Consider the following 20853-nt stretch of genomic DNA (forward strand, 5'->3'; position numbering starts at 1 on the left):
GCCTCCTCTACACCATTTTTCCAACCTGAAATAGGCTGCTATTTGGGGACATCCATGGGTTTCCACAGCAAGTTAAACAGCGCCTCCCTGGGACCCTGAAGAAGTACGGAACGGCTCTTAAGTACAATTTGACCCCATGCGTGTGCGCCTTGCTTGTGCAGCATGGGGCCCTTGGAGAGGTATGTTTGGAACCATTAAGCAGAGAGAAGCCACCAGGGCAGGAGTTCTTACAGAGTAAATAGAAAGCTTCTGTTCCATGGTGGCCTGTGGGTGCCTTTTTCTCCATTGTCCTTCATGCTTAATGGCTGTAACAGTAGGATGGGAAGTAATGAAGAAAGCCCAGGTTTGAATTAGAGTTCACAAACGTGTGTGTGAATTTTGCCAACTGAGTTTCAGGCACACAAGACCTTTTCTAGGGCTGGGGTGGGGGAGCTAAAGATGTGAATAAGCCTAGTGCTGTGTTTCTGCTGTATACAACGAAGGACTTACGGGCAGAAGAGACGTGTAGTCCTACCGACCTGCCGAGCTCTTCTGCCGCAAGAGAGGCAGAGCCAATTTTAACAGGCTCTGAAAAGCCCACCTACCGATCTTGCGGGAAGAATCTACAAACAGAAGCCGAGGTCCTCACCTGTTTAAAACCACACATCTTAGCCTACAAAATCCAGGCAAGACGGACATCGTCCTAAAATAACTTTTCTAAACAGGGGGGGAGAAAACATGTCTGTGAGCGAGTGGGCCCTAGAAAGGCCGCCATGTCATTCTCTGGAACAGTGCGCTGCAGGCTCATAGCTACCCTGAACGTACAGCGGAACGTGGAGACAAGGCACTTCGGAATGATGCTGGTTCAGTGTGGAGGTTTGTGTGTTTGTGTGTGATGTGGAGAGAACAAAACAAATTAGGAGCTCCTGAGAGCCAAACTACAAGTGACGCCTTACACAGGTTGGACACTTGTCAGCTTCCCTCAAGTTTTGATGGGAAATGTAGGCGTCCTGGTTTTACAGCTTGGCTCTCCATTACAGCTGCAAGACCAGGATGCCTACATTTCCCATCAAAACTTGAGTGAAGCTGACTAGTGTCCAACCTGTGTAAGACGTCACTTGTAGTTTGGCTCTGAGTTTGCTCTACCAGCTGGGAGTGGGCAGAAGGAACCCACTTCCTCTCCATAGATTCCTCTGCTTTCCTCCATCGCCATCTGCCCAGCCCCCTGCTAGATGCCAAAGCTTGCTCAGGAGGTCTGAGCATGCCCAGCAGATGCAGTTGGGTCCCAAGAGCTACCCTGGAAGTTACTGTCTGGGCTTCTTCTCAGCAGAGACCCCCATCCCAACCACAGAGTCCTGTCCTTTTGTTTCTTCTGGTGCCAGTCCGGCTCGGGCTAGAAGCAAACCCCCTCATTATCGCAGCTGCTGGGCTTTCCCTGCTAGGACAGGGTGTTAAGGAACTGGTTTTCCCCAGCCAGCGAGTTCAACATGGAGCTCATATCTCCCACCGCCATGTTAGCCGGGCCGCCAGGTGGGGAACTGGGCCCGATGACCTCTGCGTCATCCAAGATAGCCGTGAAGTCCAAGTGGGTGTTCTCTAAGTCCAGAGTGTCCAAGCTGTTGGACACCTGTTCCTCTGGCAGGTAAGAGAAAGAGTCGGACCTCAGGGCATCCAGCCCGGGGGGGTAGGGCCCACCTGGGTCCTCAGCCACACAGCTGGGCGGTGGGTGATGCCTTTGGTGGACGCCCATCAGCTTGTGCCCAGTCGCTTTGCCTAGGTGTATGTGGATTTGGCTGGAGTAACAGGCTTCCTCGGGTCCGTGGAGAGGGGATAAGCGCATCATCCGGCGAGGGCTGGCATCGCTGGAGGGTTCGTACGAGGGGCTGCCTTGATAAGTCAGGCTGCTTTGCCGAATCAGTGGCTTCGGTCCGCTGGGCGGGTGAGGGGCCATCCCCGGGTTGTAACACTGGCTGTTGGGACTTGAAAGTGCTTTGTTCTCCATTGCCTGCGGGGCCCTGGCAGGGCAGTTGGGGTACTTGGGACCAGGGTAAGGCTGGTGCGGCTGGCACTGCCCGCTCTCCATTCCATCCACCCCCATCAAGACATCGCCGCCCGATGGCTGCTCCCCCCACATCAGAGCTTGCTGGGACTGCACGTAACTCCGCACCATCATCTCCTTTACTTGCAGCATTGGGGTCTGGGATCTCCTGCCGGGGGGTTGCCCCACGCCAAAGCAAGGGCCCTGCTGGCTCTCAGGTGGGTACTCGCTGCCTCCACACATAGGTTGCGCTGGGCTGTAGGGCAGCTGCTTCATGCCTTGGCAGGAGGCGAGGGCTGGAGTGGCCGCTTGGAACGGCTGCTCAGCTTTGATGTGTGGCTGGCCAAACTGGAACGTCCCCGGCTGGCCTTTGCTGCCAGGCTCTGTTCCCATGTGCTTGGCATCAGGGACGGAGTACTGGGCAGAGTGGCACTGCCCCATGCCTGCAGGGGGTGGGGGATTCATCCCTGAGCTGGTGCCATCCCACTGCCGTGCTGCGTGGAATGCCGGGTTCAACTGGCATAGAGGCGGGATGTAATCTGGCTGCTCAAAGCTGCCCTCGAGCTGCCCGTGGTTTGCCGGACTCATCTGCAAGTCGGCCATTGCCCTGGGGGTGCCCCTGTGGGCCATGTCACTCTGGAGTTCCATGCCCGCTGTTTGGCAGAGATAGTTTGGTTCCTGGTAGCCAAGGTAAGGGTCTATCTCGAGCAGTTCTGGCTCTACAGCTGGGCCGCTGCTCTCCATGGCCGCCGTCTCCAAAAAGACATTTTCACTGATGCTCGGTGGCCGAGGTGAGAAGAGGTGGCGCTGCAGGTTGGCTTCAGACCCTCCCATAGCCTGCCCACTGCCTCTGCCCATGCCAGCAGGACTCATGTTGCTGAGACTTTTGAACCTTTGCACCCTGGGGGCTGGGTGAACCTCACCCACTGTCTGGGAGGGATCGCTGGCTCGGCGGGTGTTGTGGTTGGGTACAAGAGGCGGGAGGAGCGTACCGGTGCTGTAACTGTGATACTCGTTGGCGCTGTGCCTCCGCATGAAAGGAGGTAGGACCGAGCCCGAGTAATCCCCGACAAAGCCAGGCTGACCAGCCCTTTCGATATTGGGCAGAGGGGTCGGAGGAGGCCCACCTGTTGCTGCAGCATACTTCGCCTTGAGACGGTACTGCTGGGCTGGCGTCAGGCTACCCAGAGCTGGAAGACCTCCACAGTGGCTGGCATCACTGGAGCGCCTTGAGGCATCCGGAGAGATGAGGTCACACCCATCAGGGGGGCCTAGCCCATTAGGGTCCCCCCCACCTGGCAAATACGGCAGATACGGTGACACCATGGAGGAACGTCGGCTGACGGTATAGGCCGAACTGACGGTGCTGGTGGTACTACCACGGCGTTCCCCTGGTAGGGGGTGCAGGGAGTTTACATCGCTGGAGGTCAGCTCTATGATGCGTCGGTGCGAGACGGCGGAGGGCGGCCCGCACAAGCCCGGCATCTCCCTTGGGGGGCCTGTGAAGAAGCAGAACAAACAGGCTGCAAGGGCAGAGAAAACAAGTACCAACGAAAGCATCCGGCTGCAATAGGTGAAGGTAAGGCTTTTCTAAGCAGTTTGCACCTGCCTCTCATTTAAAGCCCATAAGATTGCTGCTGCCCCTTACTCTGGGCTCAGTTGCTGACTGGGGAGGAGGATGCTAGTTGCGGGGGGGGGGGGCACCAGCTCGTCTCTCTGCACTGACAGGTGTTGCCTACACCTTACCATTTGTGTATACTTTGCAAGCACTTGACTGACTTCAAGCAGGCAAACGGCAGGCTGACTTCTCTGTCACCTCCGTGCCTGCCCAAACTCTCTCCCTCCTGGAGTGCTTCGTTGGTATTCTTAAACTTTTTTTAAAATTATATACCTAATACAATACAACTCTCTCATTGAGTAATACATCTAGATGTTATGCTTCTCAGGGCCAAGCTACACATGACGAATGACACTTGAATGGCAAGTGGATTGAGTGGAGGGCAAGTGAACAGGGAGAAATACACTTGCCATTCAAGTGTCATTCGTCATGTGTAGCTTGGCCCTCAGACTTTCAGTGAGATGCATGGGGCCATAAATAAAGAAGAGAGAAAACATTCTGGTTCACCATACAGTGAGACAAGCTGAAAATAAATGACTAAAAACCCTGCTCATGGAACAGTTACAAATCAAATACCCACTCTCCATAACTGACAAAGAAGAGCGAAAGGGGACAACGACACATGTTTGTTTGTTTCCTCTCTTCCTCTGTTCAGACCTGAAGGCCTACCTCTCTAATATTTTTCAACAGAAGAAAACGGAAACACATTAAATAACAATCCTTGGATCAAATTTTTTTTTTAAAAAAAGTTTATATCCTAACACTAACACTAAGGGCCAAGCTACACATGACGAATGACACTTGAATGGCAAGTGTATTTCTCCCTGTTCACTTGCCCTCCACTCAATCCACTTGCCGTTCAAGTGTCATTCATCATGTGTAGCTTGGCCCTAAGTTAAATGTGTGTGTGTTAATTTCCTGTAATAGGTCTCGCTTCCACTTTATTCTACAAGCAGGATCCTTATATTCTATATCTATAAACTTTCCACAGAATTTTGCCAGAGGTGCCTCATTTTGAGAGAGCCAGTTTGGTGTAGTGGTTAAGAGCAGCAGGACTCTAATCTGGAGAACTGGGTTTGATTCCCCATTCCTCTGCTTGAAGCCAGCTGGGTGACCTTGGGTCAGTCACAGCTCTCTCAGAGCTCTCTCAGTCCCATCCACCTCATAGGGTGATTGTAGCGAGGATAACAATAATACTTTTTGTAAACCGCTCCGACTGCGGCACTAATCTGTCCAGAAGAGCAGTATATAACCACAAGGTTTTAAAAAGTGCACTGAAAACTCCTTTGCCCATGTGAATGCTTTTGCATTTGGAGGGGCAATGAATGCAGATCAGAGACTCCTTGCTGTGAGGAAGCAACCATAACAGTGTCTTCCCTCTTTGCTTAGAACACATGAAAAGTGTCAGCAGGCTTGTTTCTTTCTCAGCCCTTTGGCAGAATGCTACCTGTGGGATTTGTTTAACATCCAGGTATTCAGGGAGTGAAGATCTCATTTCGTTTAAATGAAATTTTGGGAATCCAGGCCAACAAATAGCACAATTTTCATTCATTCATTCATTCGTTCGTTCGTTCGTTCGTTCGTTCGTTCATTCGTTCGTTCGTTCGTTCGTTTGTACCTCACCTTTCTTCCTAAAGGGGACCCAGAGCAGTTTTCTCCCTCTTCCACTTTTTCCTCACACAACCCTGTGAGGTAGATTAGACTGAGAGTGTGTGACTGGCCCGAGGTCACCCAGCAAGCTTCCATGGCAAAGGGAAGAATTCATACCGAATTCTCCCTAGCCTATCACTGTAACTACTACACTACTTCTGGTGGCAGAATCGAGAGAAAAACCCAGGCAACTGGCCCATACAGCAATCTTACTGACTAGCTTCTGAGATTTCACCAGCCCTTGCCCACGCACCTCCTCCAGGGAGAGATGGCAATTTGACTCCCTTTCCTGACATGGGCTTGCGCATCTGCTTGAGTTTGTCAATGCGTAGGTTCTCCAGCTTGGGCAAGGTGGACAGCCCCGAAGTACCCATGGGCTCTGATGGTTCCTCCAGCGCTGACAAGTCCTCCAAGCTGCCACCCGCATTTGCGTTCATCTCCACGCCGCTGTCGTTGTTGTTTGCACTGCCCAAGGGAGAGCGCTCGCTGCTGCACGACGACTGAGCCCCCGGGCTGGGCTGCGATTTCTGGGTGGTGGGGGAAGCACAGACACAAGAATAGGTTGTTTCAGGGTCGCTCCCCTGTTAATTTTCTCTCATTGCTTAAGATACACACTGGGAAAAGTACCCAAAGAGGCGCAGAAAGATATATTTTAACGGTGCTGTTGGCTCTAGTTGGTTGATTAACCAATTAAACTTTTAGCCGGTCGACTGAAAGGGTCAATTGTAACTGGCGGGGACAAATTTTAGGTGGTGGGGTTATTAATTATTATTATTAATTATTATTATTATACATAATGAATTATGTATAATAATAGATGCATAATAATTATGTATAATAATATATTTTATAATAATATAATAATATAATTAATATAATTAATAATAATTAATTAATAACTATAACTATAACTATAACTATAACTATAACTATAACTATAACTATATATAGTTATAGTTATAGTTATTAATTAATTAAACAGTAATAAAGCTGTACTTTCTTGTACTTTTATAATAATATAATAATATAATTAATATAATTAATATAATTAATAATAATTAATTAATAACTATAACTATAACTATAACTATAACTATAACTATCTATAGTTATAGTTATAGTTATTAATTAATTAAACAGTAATAAAGCTGTACTTTCTCCAGCAATATCACATCAGGGAACTCTCTCCACATCCAGTCACCTGCCTAGGAACTCAGTTGGTTGCAGATAGGGTTTCCAACTCCAGCTAGGGAGATTCCTGGAGCTCAGCAGGGATATGGTGCCAATCATCTCCCCTTCAGAGCTCCCCTTCTTCCCAGGGGAACTGTCATCTGGACATGAGTTTTGATTCCAGAATAATACCAGTTCCCACCACCTGGAGGTTGATTACCTTAGTTGCAGAGGATTTCTGAGGGCCAAACTACAAGTGACGAATGACACTTGAACGGCAAGTGTATTCCTCCCTGTTCACTTGCCCTCCACTTGCTCTCCACTCAATCCACTTGCCGTTCGAGTGTCATTCGTCACTTGTAGCTTGGCCCTGAGATGTACAGTCAGGAGATATTTATACTATGCTTAAAAGGATCAAGACTCAAGACTCTCTCCTACAGCATCCTGGGAAAGCTGGGGATAAGCATCCCCCCCCAATTCCCCAAGATTCCTTGGGAGCAGCATGACAATCAAAGTGGTATAAAAACTAATATGTTTGGAACGTAGGTAAGCCATCAGTTCTTGCTGGGTACACTTCACTATCGACCCGTATAAATTTAGGGTAAAATGGCATGTTGCATTAACAATCCCTCATGCATTCCCCCAGAATTTGACTTTTGCTTTAAGAAAGCAGTGTTAAATTCTTCCCTGCGCTCCCCCAATTACCATGCTTGTATTGCTTACCAACAGGTTGGATAAAAACCAATGATTTTAAAAAAATCAAATTGTTTCAATTTAAATCAGATCTTTTAAAAATTTAATCCAGATTTTAAACAAAAGTTTCAGTGGTAACAGGTTTCAGTTTTCAAAGGAACCTGGTTTAAAGCCAAGTGTGAACTTAATGCAAACATAAAGGCTTGGATCCTATACATTTGCTCCGCACGTGGTTTTCTCCGGGTGCTGTGGCAATTGTCCTCTAATAATAATAAAAATATTCGATTTATATACCACCCTTCAGGACAACTTAATGTCTGCTCAGAGTGGTCTACAAAGTGTGTTATTATTATCCTCATGACAATCACCCTTTGAGGTGGGTGGGGCTGAGAGAGGTCTGAGAGAGCTGTGACTGACCCAAGGCCACCCAGCTGGCTTCAAGTGGAGGAGTGGGGAATCAAACCTGGCTCTCCAGATTACAGTCCTGCCGCTCTCAACCACTACACCAGACTGGCTCTCTCATGAAGCCCGTTTCCTCTGGCACTGGATACTACTTCTTGTACTAGACCAGAGTATTTTAAAAGTGGCAACTTGCCTAGCATGAGAGGAATGTGCCGCACAGCAAAGAAGTTGCCTTCACAGTGCCCTGGGAGAAGCGTGGAGCCAAGGTAGAAGATACAAGACATGAGTGCTTAAAAATGAATTATTATGCACTCACCAAAATCCCTGTTCTCTGTTACAAAAGAACAATGTGGAATCATCTTGGTCAGTCAACAGACAACACAATAGTTCACGAATGTATATTACAACTTGATAGAGGGGGACAGGAATTGTCAGGTCACTCCAAGTGTGGCCTTCCCCCCTCTCTCGCTGAATTCTGTCGCCTTCATTTAAAGCGATCCACCCTGCTTACCAAGTTCGAGTCGGGCACCATTAGCTTGCCCTCTTCCTTCCTGCTTTCACTATCCCTCTCTTGCTTCATGTCTCCGTGGAGGGCAAGCATCCGGCTGGTGGGCACGGTATCCCCGCGGTGCTTCTTGGTGACGTGAGCATCCGGCCCGTGCACTGTCTTGACGTGCTTGCGTAAAGAGCTGGGGTCCGTGTAGCGCTTCGTGCAGCCAGGGATCTTACAGACGTAGGGTTTCTGCCGGAGCACCAACATCATTAGAACTCTTTGATGAGCTCTGGGGAATGTTGCTTCATAGCCAAACTGCCACTGAATAATGTATTGGACAGTACTCTATACCCCAGGATGGGGTATGTTAATAGTGCAATCCTAACTAGGGTTACGCCCTTCTTTACTACAGACTTAGAAGCATGTAACTCTGTATGTCAAACCACTCCAGCCAACAGAATGTTGGTAGAATGTTGGCAGTTACAGCCAGTAAGAAGAAAAGAGACAAAACTTCTAGAAGAAGGATTTTTGAATTTGCAAGGGAAGCAGTATGAATGATGGGGACCCCAGGTTCAAATGTTAAGGGCAATGGATGCATATGTCAGCATCACTCCAATATTGTTGAAGTTGCAAATAAAAAATCAACTCCTTTCCCCCTCTCTGTTTAAAACTCTGCTGACTGGATGTTTAGTATCTTGGAAAGTAACACACGCTCCAGCCTTTCTGGCCGCAGCCTTTATGTCTAGTTAATAAAATGGTGACAGCAGAAAAGGGAAAGAAGTATTGAGATCCCAGACTCCAGTATCCCTGTGCAATTGTGGAGCGAGTGGTGGTAAATAAAGGGAACTGGACTCCCTCTCTGGAGACAACTTTGGGAAAAATGAGAGAGGGGACAAGGTAAAAGGGTAAGGGCTCTCTGCCTATTAAACAGAGACAAGGCAGGTGACAACTTGTGACAGACTTACCTATCAGAATCTCTGAACGTGTGAAGGGAGGCTTATGCTGGGAGGCAGTGTGTAAAGGGGTCGAAATCTTAGACTGGAGTCACTCTGCTTAGGATTTCACTGTTAGTAGATCACCTCTGAATCCTATTCAGGTCTCTTCAATGGGCTGTATTCCCAGGAATGCATGCTCCAAATTGCGCGGAATGTCACCGTTTTGAAGGGAGTTGGACATGGGAATATCCCGCCACAAGGTCAGGACTAGAGATGGGCACGAACTGAAATACGAACCAAAGTTCGGCACGAACCGGACCAGTTTGTGGTTCACAAACTGGCAGTTTGTCAGAGCCCATTTCTGACAAACTGCCACGAACTTTAGGCTGGTTCATTTGGTTTGTTTTTCGGTTCGACACTGCAGACAGCCTGGAGCTGATCAATCAGTTTCCTAGGCAACGGGGACTGGGCTTTCTGCAGACCTTCTGCTGACCCTGAAGTGACCTTCTGCTGACCTGGAAGTGACGATTTACTGACCTGGAAGTGACGTTTTCATGAACCAAATGAACTGGTTTGCGAACCTGGGCAGGTCCCTGAATGCTCGTGGCGACGAACCACAATGAACCATGAATCTCATGGATTTTTTTCCCCCGGTTCGTGCTCATCTCTAGTCAGGACTTGACTCCGTGTCATTCCCTCCAACTTTATACAGATAAAATAAGGATATTTGTGTATTTACAACACTCCACTTCTTACACACTAAGGATCATTCAAAGGAGCATCCCTTTGCACAAACACTTTTCTAGAGGTACCTGTCCACCAGTGTATGTTTTATTCAAGTAATCTTCAGATTTCTGAAACACTACCAAAAGGTTCCTTTGTAAAAGAAAAGAATGCTTAATAGAGATGGGCATGAACTGGGAAAATACTGAACCATGTGGTTCATGGTTCATCATATTTCACGAACCATGAACCACAAACTTTCATGAACTTGCCCCGGTTTGCAAACTGGTTCATTTGGTTTGTGAAAACATCACTTCTGGGGCAGTAGAAGGTCTGCAGAAAGCCCACCCTTCATTGCCTAGGAAACTGATTGATTGGCACCAGGCTGTCCGCAGTGACAAACTGAAAAACGAACCAAATGAACCGGCCTAAAGTTTGTGGTGGTTGGTCAGAAATGGGCTCTGAAGAACCACCAGTTTGCGAACCATGAGCCAGCCCAGTTTGTGACGAACTTTGGTTTGTATTTCGGTTCGTGCCCATCTCTAATGCTTAATCTTCCGATGGGTCTAGTTAAATTTAGCTGGTTAGGTATTATAGGGTAGGGGCAGGATGGAAGCAGGGCACTGCGATTTGGTGTCTGTGTGTGTACATTCATACGCATACGCAGTACAGTCAAGATGCACAGCTGACTTCTCAGTCAGATATTCAATTTCTAGTGACTCAGGGGAGGTGATTGAAAAACAATGATCTCTAGCACACATGGAGGCACACAACATTTTTTGAAAACTCACAAAAAATGAAAAATTGGGACGAAATCAAGGCAATGATTTAAATAGAACAGAGATTTACCAGCATCTGATATCTGGAAACGGCTTGTGGTAAATTGGGGCAGTTGGGACATATGTCATACCTCATTGGAATGTGTCCGGTTCTGGTGTTTGGCACGGTCCGAGGCATTGGAGAAGGCCTTATTGCAGCCCTCGTGCTCACAAACATAGGGTTTCTCACCCGTGTGGGAACGTAAGTGTGTCTTGAGGTTCTCCAACCGCGAGTAGGCCTTGTTGCATCCTTCAAACTGTGGGATGACAGGGAGTGTTTGTTGGTGGGACAGAAGGGGAAACTTCTTGTAGGGCCTTTGTCTCTCTTGGACCCAAATGCACAGCTTCTTTCTCCACACATGCCGCTTCACACCCGACTTCCCACAGGGCATCCAACCCTCCCCATTCACAATGAAGACATGTGGAGTAAAGGAGAAAAGCCAGCAGTGTTCGGTGAGTGGGCCATCCCTTTAAAGACGTGTGGAAACGGCTGATATGTTATTTATCTCTATGCCATGAAAAGTTTCCACTGCCCATTTCAGCACATCCCATTTCTGTTAAAAGGGCAAGACATTGTTTCATCAGGTTGTTGGCAACCTGAAGGCTAGAAAATTGTCTTTTATTTACAAAACCATGAAACTTGTGATTCTAAGGGTGCTGCACTCTTCTATTTTTGTCCTTGCACAGTACACTTTGGTCACAGGCTCGTGATAATGACATTATCTAGTAAGCACCAACGTGTGCAAGGGCCATTTAGAAATCATTTGAAAATCCTGGGTGTGAAGGATCTCTGCCCCTGTCCAGGAAAACATGCACCCAATGGTGGATGCACACAACCTGGCTGCTGACTCCAGTGGCTTTTCCTGTGGCTGCTATTATTATTGTTGTTATTATTATTATTATTATTATTATTATTATTATTATTATTATTATATACAACAGAAGATAAAATATACAAGATAAAATCACAATAAATTAACACAGCTTTCTAATAAAATACCTGCTCACCATATAAAAAACATATCTGATGGAGGTGGAGGTGCGGCTTAACTATGCATGGTCACTCATATATGGGGGGTAGATGGCCAATACCCCCTATAGACATAGAAGAGACTGGAAGAGAGGCTCATTTGGTGGAAACCCTGATGACCTCAACCATGCGCCTGGCGGAACATCTCCATCTTACAGGCCCACCTGAAGGAGACAAGATCTTGGCGGGCCTGGAGGGTCCTCAGACAGAGAGTTCCACCAGGTCGGGGCCAGGACCGAAAAGGCTCTGGCCCTGGTTGAGGCCAATCGAGCCTCCCTGGGGCCAGGGACCACCAGTAGGTGCGTACCGGCTGATCTCAGCACCCTCCGGGGAGTATATGGGGAGAGATGGTCCCTCAGGTATGCTGGTCCCAGTCCGTTTAGGGCTTTATAGGTTAATACCGAAACCTGCTATGAGCATGCACAGAGTACAACTCCTAGGGCTCGCGGTCTATTGCACTTCAGCTTCCCTCGTGCCAACCCTGCCTATCTCCCAGATATTCCAACCGAAAACCGGGCTGCTGTTTTGGGTCCCTCCATCCCACTTACTGTGCACTTGTGGGGCTTCTCTCCTGTGTGGCGCCTCATGTGGACAACGAGCATGTACTGAGCTTTAAAGGGCCGTTGCTCTCGCGAGCAGTCACGCCAGTGGCACACAAACTCCTTTTTCTCCCCATGGATATGCTCGTTGTTAATGTGCTAAAGGGAAGCAATGCAGAGGTTGGGAGTCAGTGGAAGCCCATAAGCTAACTTAAAGGTCATATATGGTGATTAGACAAACTGAACATAATTAATAAATAAGAATATCTGTATATTACAATGGCTCAAGGAAGGTACATTTCTAAGAAGATATCCCTTCTGCAGGGGTCGTTTCGTAGAAAAAGAGCGGGAGGAACTTATTAGCATAGCTCATTAGCATATGCCATGCCACTTGACATCACCAGAAGTCATAGCTGATTTGTGTATGCTACACCCCCTGACATCATCTATCCTGGCTGTTTTGGACCCAATCTTGGCCATTCAGGGCTGAAATTGGGCCCAAAATGGCAACAAGGGGCTGAAAATGGCCCAAAAGGGGCCTAAAATGGTCAGGATCAGGCCGCTGCTGAGCAGGAGAGTGATCCACCACCCGTCAGAGGCCCAATCCAGACCGTTTCGGCCCCAAACCGGGCTGAAACAGGCCCAAAATGGCCGAGAGTCAGGTGTGCGGGGCCACCTGACATGTGACCTCTTTGGGGAACTGCTGGAACTGCGTTCCTGCGCGTTTCCCCTCAAAATGAGCCCTGCCCTTCTGATTTTGTACTGTTCACTGTTTTTGAATACAGGAGCCAGAACATCTGCACTACAAATCTACACTACAGAGTTTAAAAAGTCCAAATGACACAGGGCAGGCTTGCTCTAGTCTGGCATTCAAACGACAGCGGGTTTGGGGGGTGTTTTTTGAGAAAGGGCATCCATACCCTTGGTGAAGCACGTCCCATCTCAGGCCATGTGCAAAGTGACCCATCCGGCCAACCGGAGAGTTCCACACATCGGTGCCCCCCCATCCACTCACGTGCACCAGTTGCTCTTGAGTGTCAAATTCTTTGCAACACCCTTCCCAGTGGCAGTTGGTCTCATATACAGCCTCTGCCTCCACCTTCCCATCTTCTTTCTCCAGTTCCTCCCGGGGATCGAGCATGTTTAGTAACGGGTCCTGGGACGGAGGTAAGACATTAAGCACAGTGAGAAATTCTTGAAGACAGTTTGCTGGTCATTTAGCCTCTTCTTTACCCCCCACTTTCTCCCAGCACGGTTCACAGTTCACATGCCTCCACATTCAATGGGAGCTTCATGCGGTCGCCTTTACGGGACAGAAATGGCTGCATGGCCAAGTCGTTTTGTCCAGGGCCTGTTAGAGGAGCCGCCCACAGGTCAATGGTAGAACACCATGGTTTCTCAACGCTGGCTGTGAATGTTTCATTCTCTTTCTGAAAAAAAACCGGCTCCAACCCCTAGCACTAGACTGGATTTGGAGAGGGTGTCCCATTTTTGCAAACGTGAGCAGGTCACGCTGAGGCCTGGCGTTACCTGTGTCCCCGTAGAGGCTGGGCTGGAAATGTCACCCTCCGAACACTCCTCCAGGCACTTGGTGCTCAAGGCATCCAGAGGGCTGCCCAGGCTTGGCTCTGACTTCAGCTGTAGGAAAAAGACGGCGAGAGCTCCAGGTGATGGGGCCCTCTCCAACCACAGCCCCGTACCCGATCGAGGCCCGTCTCCCTCTTGCCTCTGCAGCCACCCATCTTTCTCCCCGGAATAGATCATTCGTTCTAAGGGTCTACCAAGCATGGCAAAGCACCCCCTGGGTTTAAAAAAAAAACATTTCAGGGCTTTGTTCCAGGACTTAATGCTCTGCACAACGGGAAAGATGTCATCACGTTTGGGGATTTTGCTGTCCATATGCTTCATTATGGTGTGCTAAGAAGGGCAGGGTGGCAGACGTGGTGCCCGTTTACCTGGCAGTGCTTCAGCATCCCACAAGGTGGCGGCATATGATGCGTCATTCCTGTCCTACCAGGTAGGTGGTCATGAGACCCACAGGGAACCATCGGTGGGTTATGACCGAATGATACCCCTTGGACTTTCTGGTGGCCCATGGGGTTCTGGAATCCAAGGGAGGGGCTGGAAAAAATGACAGAAGAAAGCGTTGGGCAGCAATGCATTATGGGCAGATCACTGTATGTTTGCATACGGGAACAGAATTTATAATAAAATCCAAAATGTTACACTTTGATAGCTGGAGCACCAGCTGTACAGCAAGAAGGGTTCTCCCTATTCCAAAGACCTTACCTGCATACTGTAAATTCTTAACTGTTCCTAAATACAGGATACTTTTTACTAAAGCCAGATTAAATGTTCTGCCACAGGGAGAGTTAACAGTCAAGTTTTTAGGGATACTCTTTTCTGACCATTTCTGTGATTGTAAATCAGGGAATTTAGATACTATTTGGCACCTCTTTACTGACTACAAGAAGCATGTACTCGCCAGAGATAAATGGATCTCAGTACACATCCAGAAATGGGAGTGTGATTAGAAACAAGAGGTAGTTGCAAAGCTTGTCACAGATACAGACCCGAGCGTAACTCTTGCTGTGGAAAAATGTTTATCTATGGTTTTGAATGATTTTTCTCTTTTAGTAACATATTTTATATTTTGTAATTAATACTTGGCTATTTGATCAACCATTTTATTGAATTGTATTATTCTGTACTTTAAATTATTGAATCTGTTTTGCTTATCTGTTGGTCTGTGAGCATGAAATAAAGAATCTGATCTGATCTGTTTGCATACGGGAACAGAATTAACAACAACAACCGATTTATATACTGCCCTTCAGGATGACTTAACACCCACTCAGAGCAGTTTACAAAGTATGTTATTATCATCCCCACAACAACAAACACCCTGTGAGGAGAGTGGGGCTGAGAGAGCTCCTAGAAGCTGTGACTGACCCAAGTTCACCCAGCTGGCTCCAAGGGGAGGAGTGGGGAATGAAACCCAGTTCTCCAGATTAGAGTCCCACACTCTTAACCACTACATACCAAACTGGAATTTAGATTCCTGAATACTGCTGCTTTCATTTTTAATTTTTTTTATTTTTAACAACATATATAACAAACATTACACATATAACTTTTTCTCAACATCGAGTGTAACATTTACAGTAAGAATTTTTTGTGATTTGTGATTTTAATTCCTTCGAGAGCTGTTTGAGAGCCAGAATTCTGTGCTGCACTCTGTTGAACTTTGTTTGGTTAGGGAGACTTTAGTAGGTGAAACCTTTTGGCATCTTGAGTAGTGTTATTTGATAGACTGTATACTCTAATAAATAAGTGAATGATATATTTGTGTTTCTGGTTGTACCTCATTGGTGGTGATGAATGCAAAGAATGGGGTACCATTTTTTGTTGGTTTGGGGTAGATCTCAGCTTTAGTGAGGACATCTGTTACTTTTTCAATTATCCAGAGGCGTTAGCCGTGTTAGTCTGTAGTTGCAAAATAGTAAAGAGTCCAGTAGCACCTTTAAGACTAACCAACTTTATTGTAGCATAAGCTTTTGAGAACCACAGCTCTCTTCATCAGATGCAATTGTCAGATTCGTCAGATGTTGCATCTGATGAAGAGAGGTGTGGTTCTCGAAAGCTTATGCTACAATAAAGTTGGTTAGTCTTAAAGGTACTACTGGACTCTTTGCCATTTTTCAATTATGAAATGTGCCCATACTTTATTATACCAATTTGATAATGTAGGTGTTTTTAAAGATTTCCATGTTGCTACTATTGTTGTTTTGGCAGAGACTAACAGGGTTCTTATAAGCTCCCTGTCTGATTTGTGGAATTTTAATTTTACCCCAATGATCTAAGAAGATTATTTCAGGTTTCATTAGAATGATGTCGCTTGTTATTTGTGTTAATATGTTTGAGAACTTCTTTCCAGAATTTTTTTTGATGAGACTACATTTCCACCAGCAGTGGGATAGGAGCCTAATTCTCCACACACCCCTCCCGCATAACAGAGGTTGCGCTGACGTTATTAGAGCCATTTTCTGGGGTGTGCAGGACCAACCTGCTTTCATTTTTAAGAGACAAGAGTCTAGCCTTCATGCTTAGTAACTGCTTGGCAGGCGGAAGGTCCCTGGCTTAATCCTTGGCATTTCCAGTTAAAAGGAACAGGTGGTTGGTGATGTGAAAAATCTCCACCTGAGGCCCCAGAATGCTGCTGCCAGTTTGAGCAGTCAATATTGACTGTAACAGACCCATGGTTGGATCCAGCATAGGGAAACTTCATGCGCTTATGCTTTAAAAAGATGTGAGGGTTTCAGTGCTGAGCAGCTATTCCCCAATGGGGATCAGCAGAAAAAATGAGCTTCCATTCTTAGTATGCCATGACGTTAATTAGAGCTAAACTACATGAGACGAATTACACGAGGACACTCACGTGAAGGGAGTCGCAAAGTTAGCCGGGAAGCCGAGTTTTAAAAGACAGATTGGAAGGCTTTGTCAATTTTTCCTCTCTACAGAGCCAGCAAAGATTGCTCCTCAGAGGGTTTGTTTATTTCCTCTTCACCTCCCAGAAGGGGAGATGAAACTGACAGAGCCTTCCAGAGTCAAAGAGGAAATTAACAAACCCTCTGAGAAGAGATCTTTGCTGACTCTGTAGAGAAGGGAAATTGACAGAACCTTCCGATCGGTCTTTTAAAACTCGGCTTCCCGGCTAACGTTGTGAGTCCCTTCTCCTGCACGTCCTCGTGTAATTCGTCGCTTTTAATTTAGCTCTCAGTAACTTCAAAATGCTTGCTTCTTACCAGTGTGCCTCTTAGAAATGAACCCAAAGGTGATTCCTCCTGGAGTCTTTTACACTGGTAAGGTGGAAGAAAGCCAATATTGGTTCATGGAAGAGGCACATCGGGGAAGAAGAAAGCATGCACCAGGAAGTACATCAGCAGGTGTCATGGTGCCTGAAGGTGCCACACTGGCTATTAGTACTCTATTTTTTTTAAAAAAATTATTAATTAACCAGAACAAAATATACAAAACTCTAATACACATAATATCATAAAAACTTAAAATTGAAAAGTTAAAATTAAGAACTTAATTATTTATCATTGTAGAGAAGCAAAGGGGAAATAACAGAATTTTAAATTCAATTAATTCAAAAACACGCCATAGTCCTTCCTATTTGGGATAATATTATTACACTTGAGATAGTCTATCACCATATTCCACCATATTTATGACATTTTCCTTAAAAAAAGAATTATTTGTTATTCTACACGTTACATACGTCTCCCATATTTTATTATACAATTGCATCTTCGAAGGTGGGGTATCCGATTTCCAATATTTAGCTATTAATAAACTTGCAGCTGCCAACAATATTGAAATCAAAACTATATATTCTTTTGTCAACCTATGCACTTGGTCTATATGGACCAAGGAGGCCTTGTCTTCCACTAAGTCCTCCCAGAAAGGAACACCTACCTGACAGTACCAATCGAGAGGTGCCCGTAGGAACCACTGGCTGAGGCACAGCGGGAGTTTATGTAGGCCACCAAGGAATTGGGTGAAGTGCGAATGACGGTCTGCAGGTCAATACTGGCATCAGAAAGGGGGGAGATGGACAACGCTCGCTTCTTTGTCAGCTTGGCTGTGCTTCGGGGTGTAGAAAAGCGTGTACCTGGCGGGAAATAAGGAGAGGTTAATTTCATCAGGGAGGAGGAATTTTGTGCGAACTCCAGACTTCAAAAAGGACACCACTGCACGGTAGCAGGGCTTTCTTGGTTATGGCCCCAAGGACTTCTGTCAATATCGATCTTCAGAAGACAGTGCAAGACTTTTGTTTTTCATTTAGAAGTACTTTTGTAACTTGACATTAGTCATTTTAACTGGATATCAAAATATTGATATGTTGTACCAACATTTACAATTCCATAGCTTTTTAAATTACATTTTATGTTATATGTGATTTTATGAGTTATCCCTGACTTATGAAAAAGCATGTAAACGTGGCCTAAAACTGAGCTGCATAAATAGAAAAGAAATCTAGTAATGTTTGGTCCATCTTTGGATTTCAGTGATTTCTAACAAAATGTCAAGAGTTTTGATATATTGTCGAAGGCTTTCACGGCTGGAGAACGATGGTTGTTGTGGATTTTCCGGGCTGTATCGCCGTGGTCTTGGCATTGTAGTTCCTGACGTTTTGCCAGCAGCTGTGACTGGCATCTTCAGAGGTGTAGCACCAAAAGACAGAGATCTCTCAGTGTCACAGTGTGGAGTAGATGTTGGCAGGTAATTTATATCTACTCAGGAAGGTGGGTAGATATAAATTACCTGCTAACATCTTCTCCACACCGTGACACTGAGAGATCTCTGTCTTTCAGTGCTACACCTCTGAAGATGCCAGTCACAGCTGCTGGCAAAACGTCAGGAACTACAATGCCAAGACCACGGCGATACAGCCCGGAAAATCCACAACAACCAATGTCAAGTGTTTGTTTTGTGTTTCTGACTATTCTGTTTCAATTATGTACAATTTGGACATATGGGGAACACTCCCCTCCCATTTTTTAATGTGGGTGGCTAAAAATCTTAATCTCTAGAAATGTTCTTTTTGTAAACATTTGCAGTAAAAAAAAATCCCAACATTAATAGTAAACAAACAAATCAAAGGCGGAGGCAGGCCGTCTTTGGCTGATCAACTCAGTACGCATTTTCACTTATCAAACTTTTGAAAATGTTAGGAAGTGGAAAGAGAGACTTCACCTTAAAATATATCAAAACAGCAGTTACCTTTGACTGACATATAATGTATGAATGTCCTTATGGTTTTTGCCATGTTTCTGTCCCTTAAGCCTGAACTAGATGTGACATTTAACCGGGGGTCATTTTGTAGAAAAAGAGCTGGAGGTGCTCATTAGCATAACTTATTAACATATACCACACCTCTTGCCATCACCAGAAGTGTGTCATTAGCATAAATGATTTGCATATGCCACACCCCCTGACATCACCTAGCCTGGAGTTTTGAACCCAATCCTGGCCATTCAGGGTCAAAAATGGGCCCAAAATGGCAAAAAGGGGCTGAAAATGGCCGAAAAGGGGCCCCAAATGGTCAGGATTGGGCTGCTGCTGAGTGGGAGAGTGATCCACCACCTGTCAGAGGCCCAATCTGGGCTGTTTCAGCCCCAATCCAGGCTGAAACTGGCCCAAAATGGCCGTGAGCCAGGTGGGCAGGGCCACCTGACATGTGACCTCTTTTGGGAACTGCCGGAACTGCGTTCCTGCATGTTCCCCCTCGAAATGAGCCCTGCATTTAACACATGAGCACCCTGGGGAACTTGCCGTCAGATGACAGCTGTGAGTTCCTTGTGGGAACTCAGTTATGAAGTGTGCACAGCCCTGATTCAGACTGGGGCAGAAGGAGAAAGAGCTAAATGCCCTTGGCAGACAGTCTTTGCCCTGAGGTGTTCCTGGAGTATTTCTGATTGGGAAAGGCACAAGGAGAGGCTGAAGCCCCTTGTCCTCCCTGTCCCGGTCCTGACCTGAATCAGGGCTCTCCACATTTTGGAATTGAGTCTCCACAGAACTGCCAAGTCCTCTGTGATGTGTCCAATGTAATATCAAGCTCAGACCTTACACCAAACTGTTTCGAGGGCCCTGAAGGAGAGTAAGAAATGCCTCTGCAGAATAGCTGAGGTGGGCTTAAGACGGGAGCAGCAGGCCTACAACACCCTCACCCCTCCCTTGGCATCCACGTCTCCCCAAAAAAGGATCTTGCAGTTTGGCTTTTCTTGGCCACGCGGCTTCCAGGCTAGTTTTTGATGGCGTTTGTATCCTTTGTTTCTTCCACGAATGTTTCTGTTTTTCCTTCCATGTGCTCTAGACTCACTGTTATAGACTCACCATCGGTATGAGCAGGGTGTTCACCCCCAGGTGCCACTCCATAAGTGTGGTGGTTCCCCATAGAATTGGCTTGGTGGTAATATGGCAAGTCATTGATTCCTGGAAGAGAACAGAGTAAGCCTAAGCGGCATTGAGCTGTTTATGTTTCCTCTTGTGCATCACGGGATGCAGGCTTAGAGCCAAGCTACAAGTGACGCCTGACACAGGTTGGACACTTGTCAGCTTCCCTCAAGTTTTGATGGGAAATGTAGGCATCCTGGTCTTGCAGCTGTAATGGAGGGCCAAGCTGTAAAACCAGGACGCCTACATTTCCCATCAAAACTTGAGGGAAGCTGACAAGTGTCCAACCTGTGTCAGGCGTCACTTGTAGCTTGGCTCACAGTGTATGATGCCGAGACTGCAGCCTGGCTGCCACAGAGAGACTGACCTTCCACCATACTGCTGGGTTGGCTCTGCCCATGGAGCGGCCGAAGGTAACAGTGTTCCACATAGTTGTTGACTGGCGGGTTCATTGGGTTGAACATGGTTCATCTGAAACTGGAAGCTGTCATGGGCACATCTGCTTTGGTATGGAATAAAGCGGGCAAGAAAGAGGCCCTGTTCTTGCTGGGAGATCCAGATCTGCAAGAGATGGAGGCTGGTTACGTTAGTAAGCTGGAGAGACAAATGTCTGGAAACCCACTGTCACGGCAGCTCAAGTAGAATTCCCATTTTATTTTGCTGTGCAGTCAAGCTCGAGTAACGGTACCACTCAGTCTTAAATAAATACAGAGACAGGGATATCTCACATTTTAACCAGGCAAAACAGCTTTCCATGAGAGGGTGTCCAATCCAAAGAGCGGTTGTTGGATATATTCAAAATG

The 20853-nt window shown here is 46.6% G+C and overlaps 1 protein-coding gene across 1 annotated transcript; it reads right to left on the reverse strand.

The window, feature by feature from the left end:
* Positions 1 to 1417: 1417 nt before the first annotated feature.
* GLI1 (GLI family zinc finger 1) lies at positions 1418 to 20514 on the reverse strand. The gene is made up of 11 exons (XM_055003594.1): positions 20418 to 20514; positions 19991 to 20089; positions 17570 to 17765; positions 14044 to 14209; positions 13619 to 13726; positions 13104 to 13244; positions 12098 to 12247; positions 10612 to 10776; positions 8062 to 8292; positions 5539 to 5812; positions 1418 to 3516 (listed from the first exon to the last, which is right to left on the reverse strand). Exons 1-11 carry the CDS (start codon positions 20512 to 20514, stop codon positions 1418 to 1420), a joined length of 3726 nt encoding a protein of 1241 aa, XP_054859569.1.
* Positions 20515 to 20853: the final 339 nt, after the last annotated feature.

Source organism: Eublepharis macularius, chromosome 19 (genome assembly GCF_028583425.1).
Source record: "Eublepharis macularius isolate TG4126 chromosome 19, MPM_Emac_v1.0, whole genome shotgun sequence".
In the NCBI taxonomy this organism is placed as follows: Eukaryota; Metazoa; Chordata; class Lepidosauria; order Squamata; family Eublepharidae; genus Eublepharis; species Eublepharis macularius.

Coding starts and splice junctions, on each gene's coding strand:
- GLI1 (XM_055003594.1), bottom strand. CDS start 20,514: ATGTTCAACCCAATGAACCCGCCAGTCAACAACTATGTGGAACACTGT. Junction 12,248..13,103: donor CTCAAGAGCAACTGGTGCAC/GTGAGTGGATGG, acceptor GCTTCCCTTTAG/CACATTAACAACGAGCATAT. Junction 5,813..8,061: donor TGGTGCCCGACTCGAACTTG/GTAAGCAGGGTG, acceptor CCCACCACCCAG/AAATCGCAGCCCAGCCCGGG.